At 48.5% G+C, this 9,633-nt stretch overlaps 1 protein-coding gene across 1 annotated transcript; it reads right to left on the bottom strand.

Annotated features, from left to right (window-relative positions):
* Positions 1-1,598: 1,598 nt before the first annotated feature.
* On the bottom strand, positions 1,599-9,418 carry LOC110284390 (butyrophilin-like protein 1). The gene is made up of 9 exons (XM_021150131.2): positions 9,337-9,418; positions 7,486-7,839; positions 6,128-6,409; positions 5,820-6,020; positions 5,244-5,264; positions 5,103-5,129; positions 4,883-4,909; positions 3,028-3,054; positions 1,599-2,107 (listed from the first exon to the last, which is right to left on the bottom strand). Exons 1-9 carry the CDS (start codon positions 9,416-9,418, stop codon positions 1,599-1,601), a joined length of 1,530 nt encoding a protein of 509 aa, XP_021005790.1.
* Positions 9,419-9,633: the final 215 nt, after the last annotated feature.

Raw genomic sequence — 9,633 nt, forward strand, 5'->3', positions numbered from 1 at the left:
TATTCTTTTGAATGCTGTCTTAACACTGTGTTCAAAGGCATAGTCTGGTGACTGGTGCCCATGCAGAAGTTATTTATGGCCAGTTCTTTGTGAAACATACACAGATAGAGAGTGTTAAAAACTTGTGGAGCTAAGCAGGACAGTGAGGGCACACACCTTTAATCCCAGCACTTGGGAGGCAGAGGCGGGTGGATTTGTGAGTTTGAGGCCAGCCTGGTCTACAGAGTGAATTCCAGGACGGCCAGGGCTATACAGAGAAACCCTTCTAAAAACAACAACAACAACAAACCTTATGAAGCAAATTCACAGAGTAATTTTACTCATGTTAAATCTAGTTATTATAATTGCTATGATTTCACAATAGCAAGGTTTGCCTCTGTAATTTTATGGTAATTCAGTTAAGAAAACCGCTTGTCTTGGTTTGAGTCTCTGTTACTGCTGTTCCTAACTGTGGTGGTTTGAATAAGAATGACCCCTTGGCTCGTGTATTTGAGCACTTAGTCCCCTGGGAGTAGACATATTCAAAAGGAATAGAACGATTAGGGGTTGTGGCACTCTTGGAGGAAGTGTGTCAAAGCCTGTGCTAGCCCAGCTTCCCACCTCCCACCCCGCCCCACTCTCTCTTTCTGCCTGCAACCAAGACATAGCTCTCAGCTCCTTCTCCAGCACTCTATGTACTGCCATGCTCCCCACTATGATGAGAATTATGAACTAAACCTCTGAAATTGCAAGCAAGCCCCCAGTTAAATGCTTTCTCTTTTCAGAGCTGCCTTGGTCATGGTGGCTCTTCACAGCCGCGGAACAGTGAGTAAGGAACACCTTGGAGAGAATTTACTTCATCTCAGGACTCCCAGGTCACACTATCACCGAGGAATCCAGAACAGGATGTCAGGATAGGAACCTAGAGGCAGGAACTGATGCAGAGACCATGAAGGAACACTATTTACTGACTTGCTCCCCAGGGCTTGCTTTCATGTATACCCTAGGACCGCCTGCCCAGGGATGGCTCCACCCACAGTGGGCTGTGTCTTTCCACAGCCATCATCAATCAAGAGAATGTCCCACAGAGTTGCCTACAGTTTGAGAGAGGCAATTCCTCGACTGACACTCCTTCTCAGATGACTCTAGCTTGAGTCAATTTGACAAAAACCCAACGAGCACATTATTGGCTTACAGTATGTTAGGCATAAGCAAAGAATAATACTGGTGTGTGTGTGTGTGGGGGGGGTAATGTGCTCAGAATACATTGTACGCTTGTATGAAAATGGCCCTATGTAACCCTATATAATTAGTGACAGTGATGCTGATGCACTGGTGTGTAAGCAGGGTGCAACTGTGATATCAGACTCAGAAAGCCATGGATTCATTTATCTTAGGAATGATTAAACACATTTTTGTCAAAAGAAGGTAGGCTATTAATAAGTATAACACCATGCACGACACAGATGGTCCCAGAATCTTGTCCAGGATCTGATCCCCGAGGCTCATGGAGTCTCAGGTTAAGAGGCCTCTTGGTCAGAGGCCCCTGTGCCTGCCTAAGAGGGCCTTACGGGTAACACGCTGCAGCACCCAGCCATTGAGTTCCCTGTGCACATCGCTTAGGGCTGTGCTGTTGCAGAGAGCCCCGTGGAATTACGTATGAAGTAAGGGTAGGGTGATCCCAAGAAAGTGACCTGGGCAAAGGAAAAGATGTGTGTCTCATCGGTCATGTTGTAGAAAGAGAGGTCATTGTCTTCCTGATCCAAGAAGATGGCGATCTTCAGCGGACGTGTCTTCAGTTGCAGAGGTTCTTCCGAATTAATGTTTTGGGAACAGAATTCAAGAGCCCTGTATCCATCTCCATTCTTTTCCAGGACTCTGAATTTCCTCAAGGGGTCTGTAAGTGATGCATCCTGAGTGCACAGCTCATAAACTCCTAGTGTCCACTCCTCTGTGTCCTTGATGTCCACCTCCCAGTAGTATCTTCCCAACATGAAGCCTTCCTGGGAGAGTGTGATGAGGTTGTTGTCTACTTGTGAGCTGCTGACAGTCTCCTCACCTCTGTTCTCTTCTGTCCTTGAGTCTGTCTTGTCCTGGTCAGGCATTTCATAATTTATCCTCACAGGAGCTGGAGGAGGAAAAGGAGGAGAGGAGGAAGGGGTGGGGGAGGAGGAATGGGTGGAGGAAAAAGGGAGGCAGAGGAGGAGGTGGGCAGAAGAGAAGGAGGAGTGGAGGAGGAGGGGAAAAGGAGGAGGAGCAGAAGAGGAGGAGGGGTGGAGAAGGAGGGGGAGGAGGAGGGGCAGAGAAGGAGGAAGAGAGGCAGGGGAGGAGGAGGAGGGGCAGAGGAGGAGCAGACAAAGCCACCACTGTAATGTTTGTATATCAATAACTGAGTTCAAAGCTAGCACTGTGTGTGAGCGGCTCCTGGACAAATGCAGTCTTAAGGAGACTGGGTGTGGAGAGCTGGCACATCAACACTCCTCTGTGTGTTGGGCCGAGTGCTCTCATGGTGCATGCTGAGCTCTGCATCTCATTCTAGCATGGGTCTTGGGAGAGCACAGAGTGAGCCAGGACTTGAAGGAATTATGTAAGAACATTGTTCACCCTATGTCCTAGATCAGAGCCTTGTCCCTCAATTATGGAAGGACCAATCACAAGCAGACCTCACAAAATGAAGCTGAGTGCTCTTGCCACTCGGAGCAGCTTTTCCTTAGTCTGGAGTCTCATCTGCAAGGAGCATTGGTGATTTCTATTATCCAAGCTCAGTGGATCCCATTGGGCCAGTGTGTTGAGATGGGAACTGAACAGTGTGGCCGAGCATGGCTGTGGGTTCCAGCACAGGCTCACACAGCACGATCCCTTCCTCTTTCCCCTATTCAGCTTGAACAAGTGTCTGCCAGGAAGATCACACAAGACACCAGAGAGCAAACTGGGGGGGCTGGTGTGCTCAGTGGCTTGCCCGGCATATGCAAGGTTTGACATGCATATCCAAAACGAGAAACAAAAGACCAGAAGCAACCTCTGAGGCAGATGAGCAAATCCACTCACCCTCCTGGAACAGCTCCTTCCTCCAGTCTGGAAGAGAGCAGAGCAAACATTTTCACACAATGAAGGAAAAGGAGGTGTGCACTCCCAGTGCTTTCTCCCCTCCTCTCCCCTTCCTCACTAAGCCCCTCAGACTTTCTAGTGTCCAGGAACTCCCAGCATGCAGGGTGCTCTCTGTGCTGTCTCAGGAGCTGCTCCCTAGAGACCCAGGGCTACAGTTGGGGGTGGAGGAGGATAAGGGTGGGGTTGGGGATGGGAGGTGGAGGTGGGAGAGGATGAAGGTGAGGGTGGGGGTAAGGGTGTGTGGGGGGGCAGGGGTGAGGGTGGGAATGAGGGTGGAAGTGGGGGTGAGAGTGAGGGTGGGAGTGGGAGTAGGGATGAGAGTAAGGGTGGGAGTGGGGATGAGGGTGGGGGTGGGAGTGGGGATGAGGGTGAGGGTGGGAGTGGGGATGAGGGTGGGGGTGAGGGTTGGAGTGGGTGATCCGTTCCTCTTGTTCAGATACAGCAGCTGCTGGGCCTCAAGGTTTTATGCAGAAGTTAGATAGGTCTGTAGCCGTGGGAGGAGGGCAGATAAGGACTTTTTTCGCTGTTAGGTAGATCACTGGGTCTCTCACTAACCTCCCTCCACACACACAAAGAAATTCACTTCTTATATGTGGCGGGGAGGACAGGAGTCAGGAGGAGTGGCTAGGACATGCAGTCTGTCCTCCCTCTCCACCCTGCAGTGAAGAGAGTGGCTGACTCCCCAGGCACCTGAGCTCAGGCGCCCATCCTCAGTGCTTAACTCCCCTTTTCAGAATCACAGGAAGTTTTTAAAAAAGATTTATTTTTAAATTTTATTTTGTGTGTGTGAGTGTTTGTCTGCATGCAGTATGTGGACTATGTAGTGCAGTGCCAGCAGCGGCCAGAAGAGGGCGCCAGGTTCCCTGAGATGGAAGTTACAGGAGGCTAGGAGCCACCATATATGGACTGTGGGCACTGAACTCCGGTTCTCTGCAAGAGTGGCCACTGCTCTTAACCTCCGAGGTCTCTCTCCAGCCCCTGCTGGAACATCTTAAGCAAATCATTGAAAAGTCCCAATAGACACTGCTTAGTGACCCGTCGGAGGTCCCACTGAGTAAGTGTGTCCTGCAAGCACTCAGGCTGCCTGGAGTGGCCTGGTTTCTCACTCGTGTTCCTTAGGAACTTTCAACTTCCACAGGGTCAGAGGTGACAGCTGTGCCACCTACATGTGGCACAATGTCTGATAAGTGGAAATTGCACAGATGGGGCCAAGGAAGAACCTAGTGTATTTGTGTTCTTCGCACACACAACACTTATACTCACATCACACACTCAACATCACACACACTTGCACACACATCACGTATATACCCACATACACACACACCCTGTCACACACACACATTACACACATATTCACACACATGCACACACATTCATTCGCACATATGCACACACACATTACACACTCATACACATCACACACATAACATACACACACATTCACACACATATCATATGAACAATAACTCTAGTTGCTTTTCCTTTTTCTTTCACTATAGAAAGGAACTGACTGTTTGAATCCCCAGCAAAAATGATCACAACTTGACAGGTGCGGTGCTGCACACCTGAAATCCCAGCATTTGAGAGGTGGACGCCCTAGGACCAGGAGCTCAGTCCCAGCCTTAGGTACAGAGCATGCTGTGTGAAACCCTATCTTAAAAGTTTCTTCTTCTTGTTGATGCTTTTTTTTTTTTTTTCCAATTTGCAAGTTGACAGCCATTAAAGTGTGCATGTACAAGCTCATGTGTGTTTGGGAGTTACTGGTAAGAACCAGTGCCCAGGAGTCACTCACCAGGGTACAGCAAGGCCTTCTTCCAGTCTGCAACAGAACAGACCCAAGACAGTTGAGTTCTGACTTGTGGCCCCACGCATCCATCTGCCCCCCATTTCCTCTCAGTTTTCTGCACTGGCCATCAGTAACCCTTCCAGTCTCTCCTCATTCCCACCCTGAGAGAGTACCGAGGGGGAATTTACACCAGGGAATCTGAGGTGCAGGACCCATGGTCTCTTACCTTCTTTGTACAGCGCCTTCCTCCGATCTGAAAACAAAACAGAAACAAACAGAAGGCCCAATGTGGATGAATGATGGAAGCTGGGGCAGGGTTTGGGAGGAGAAACAAATGCTAACGAGGGGGAGGAAAAGCTAGACTCACCTAGGTCGGCCTGGAGGTCATCTGAAAGAAAACGGAGGTGTAAAAGCCATCAAACTGAGTCTCAGCCTGTCCCGAGTCTGGACACTAACTAACGAATTAGACTTGGTGTTCCTGTAGAGGCCCCATGATAAAGGAGACGAGCCTGCTCACAGGGACACCAACTGGATAAGGTGCCTTGGAGTCACAGAGCAATGTCCCAGCACCTTGGGAGTTTAAAGTGGCTTAGGGCTTCTCAAACCCATTCTTGACTGATTCATAGAAGGAGAACCCGATGCCAGAGAACTGGCAGCACCCTCTGGAGGAGGAGTGTGGGTGCAGGGAAAGATGGAGTGTGGGGGCAGAGGGGAGGGGTGGAGTGTGGGCGTGGGCAAAGCATGGGTCTGTGATGATCAAGGTGTGAAGGCACTGGCTGTGGTTTGAGGCCACATTTCAGAGATCTGATGTTCCTCTCCTTTGTCCTCTGGTCCCCTGCAAAACTAGTGCGCTGTGGAACCCCTGCATCCCGGGCTTCCCTAGCTCCCCCAATCCCCAGCCTTTCCACAGACCCTTGACTGATGCTGCTGTCCCCACATATACCTCTGATCTTCAGTACAGATTTTGTCCCCTTCTTCAACAGAAGCATTTCATCATGTTCCTTTGACCATTTTTTAATTTCTCTCCTTTTGACTTGATGTTCTTTCCAGATTCCAAGGCTGATCCCGCCGAGCAGGACCAATAGTATGAGGACAGAACAAACCAGGGCTACTTTCCATGGACACGTCTTGGGGAAGAAGGGCTCTGACAAGGTACACGTGGACAGTCAGAAACCAGCCCGGAGGCAACTCCTTCCAGCCCTTCTTTCTCCCCTCCCTCCCCCGCCCTGTCAGAGTCCGGTCCTCACCGACCTGGGAGGAGGATGGCCTTCGATTTCTCCTGGTCATAGATGGGATTTTGGATGGAGCAGATCACATTGCCTATAGCTCTATCTGTGACCAAAAGAGACACTTCCACCTGGAAGAGCCCTTCTCTGTCTTGGGTCTGCAACTCAGAGGAGGACAGTAGAGTGTTCCCGAAGGTGTCTCTCCATTGCACTTTGGGTTTTGGGAACCAGCCACTTGAGGAGCACAACACTCGGATCCCATCATTCTCAGGTCCTGTCATGTGAACAAGAGGGGCAGAGCCTAAACCTGAGGAGAGAAGACACAAGCTTGAGGCCTGCAGCCCGAGGGAGGTCGACCTTCACTATACCTAAGAGATCAGCTGAGGCTACCCTGTGACACTGCTTGACCTCAGCTTACTGTCTTTGCATGTGTGTGGACTGGCAGAGGTAAACTTGAAAATTGACCCAATTTTTATTTTCTGTCTTGGTTTACTGAAAGTTAGTGCCAGAGGGTGTCAGCGTTGCTACCAAATACACTTTCTGGGGTTTTTTAAGATACTGAAATGGGCTCAGAGGGTTGGACAAGCGTATCAGTGAGCAGAGTGACTATTGTGCAAACTTGACGACCAGAGTTCAGCTTCCTGAAGCCACATTAAAGCCTGGGTGTGGTGGCACAAGCTTGGGAATCAGAGACAGGTGGATCCCTGGGCTCACTGACCACTCGGCTTAGCTCAGTTAGTGAGAATCCCTTCTCAAAAGACATGGTGGACAGTGACTTGGGGTTGACCTCTGCCTTCCACACATACACAGATATACACATATCTGTGTATATACACACATGCACACACACACAGTCACATACACATATATGCACACACACAGAGATACACACATACTAAACACCACACACACTCACACACATGCATGTACACATGTATACAGACACACACATACACATGCACGCACACACATGCATATACACACACATGCATATACACACACATGTACATGCAGACACACATGCATACACACATACACACACATGCATGCACACACATGCATGTACACACACGCACACATCACATACCACATACATGTACATGCAGACACACACATGCACACACCACATACCACACATGTACACACAGACACACACACACGCACATGCACACACCACACACATTCATACATACACATACACACACATCTACATATATACACATCCATGTACACATACATGCACACCACACACATGTACACACACACACACAGAGACACACACACATGCACACATACACACCTCTTAGGTTCAGAAATGTAAATCTGTGATGTTAAACTCTGATGGTGGCAGTTACATTGTGACCTTGTGCCAAGCTCACACACCTATGACTCGAAGCTCCATGGAGACCTCTTGGGAGGTGAAGCCATCTGTAAACTGACAGTGGTACAGGCCATCATCAGAGGCCTGGACCTGCTGTATCTGCAGAGCCACACTTCCTGTGTCAATGGCTTGTCTCACCATCTGGGTCCTGCCCCTGTATTCTGGCATCTGCACCTCTCCCTGCTCCTGTCCGTTGTGGAACACCAGCACAGCAGGAGTGGGCTGGGCACGGTACCATCGGATGTGCATGCGAGCTGCACTCTGTTCAGGAGACAGCTGGCAGGGCAGGGTGGCTTCAGTCCCCAGCAGGACAGTGATGGGCTCAGCTGGTCCCTTCACAGAAAACCAAGACACTTCTGGGGAACAGAGACAGATTGCGGAAGCAAGTTAGAGATATGAGACTTAAAACAACCCTGCACTTTCAGTTAGGGAATTAAACATTTATCTCCTTTGTATTACTTTAGAAAAAGTATTAAATTTTAACAGATAAAAATTTAATAGTTCAGTGTATAAATGTCTCGGTCTCTGTGTATATGTATATATGTGCGTGTATTTTGGGGACTTTTACAACATTAATGCTTGTTCAGAAATATTAGCTTCTTCAGTATTTAGAATCTACTTAAATACACAGCCTGTTTATTGTATAGTTTAGGAAATGGACATTCTTCAAATATGCCAACATAGCCAAGATCACAAAAGCAGCAGCAGAGATGGAGGGAGGGAAGGAGAGAGGGGTGGATGGAGGGAGAAAGGGCAGGGTTAGGGAACTCTGTGTGAATTTAGGGTTGGTGGCCCTGGCCATGGTACCCTCTAGAGAGTGGTGTTCTGGGCTAGGAGTGTCAAATGACCGTTGCTAGAGTGGAGACAGGCTCTTTTCAGTTCTGCATTGCTTCCAATTGTGGGGTGCCTCCGTGACTCAGGGGACACTTGTTCTCCTCTGCCTAACACCAGGTGTCAGCATATAAACATGTCAGCAGCTCAGTTTAGAAAGTCCGTTCCACCATTTCACAGTGCAGTGGGGAATCATGGTCTCACATGAATGCAATCACTATGCAGCAGTTTGGGCAATGAGTAACATTTACAGCACTTCACTCTATTACTAGAAACAATCCTTCAGTAAACCGCACAATGCATGCACACAGGTACACATATGAATACATGCATACATACACACATACATATGCACACAAATACACAAAAATGTTTTACACAAAAATTTACAGAGTTTTGAATTGGCATTCACGGACATTAACATTTTTGATACTAGGGCTGGGGTGTGCTTGATGGTAGACCAGTTGTCTAGCATGTACAGTGCCCTGGTTTTCATCTGGATTCTTATATTTACCCACTATGCCATTCACATGGTCTCCTTTCTGAGTTCTCTCCAGAGTCTGAGAACTCTAACCTAAAGATGCTTTTGTTTTATGAAGGAAGAGATAATGTCCCAGAGGGAATAAATGATTTATTTAAAGTCACAACCTAAGAACTCTTTGTGCTCCTGTGCACACAAACCCCCTAATGCACACCTTCACAGCCATACACCCTCAAACCATGAGCTAACTCTCCACCTTTAAACTTCTTGACAGGTAGCTGGCCACAGCAGGGAGAAAACTCACGCACACTGTGAACATACAAAGGATATCTCAACACACAGGCACTGTAGCATTTACAGGCCAAACTCACCCACACTCAGCAAAGAGTTAGGAAGATATCACAGTTTCAGGTTTTATAAAAATTACCCAAAGGATCAGTGAGGATATTTTCTTGGCCAGTAGATGGCCATGGGAGTACATTTATGCAAGAGAAGTCATTGAACACAAGACACAATACAGCACAGAAGGCAGAACACTGACCTCCAGAGACTCTGGTAAACAGCAGGAGGAGCAGAGGGAGGAGACAACCAGCAGGAGGGACGGAGGGGGAGCCCTTCATCATCAGAGTGCAAGGTCAAGTCCAGGTTCACCATAGGAGGGCAACAGGTGAAAGTTCTCAGGAAAAAAATTCCCTGTTCCAAGACTTAATGTCATTCATGGGTTTCTAGCTGTGTCTTCCACAAAACCCTTAAGACAAAACCCACCAACCCTAGCCCTCCCCAGGGCCTTTCAAGTCCCCTCTTTATTCAGAAGACCAACAATTTCCCATGTGGACGT

This window comes from Mus caroli, unplaced genomic scaffold (genome assembly GCF_978045245.1).
Source record: "Mus caroli unplaced genomic scaffold, Mus_caroli_1 scaffold_18, whole genome shotgun sequence".
Taxonomy (NCBI): domain Eukaryota; kingdom Metazoa; phylum Chordata; class Mammalia; order Rodentia; family Muridae; genus Mus; species Mus caroli.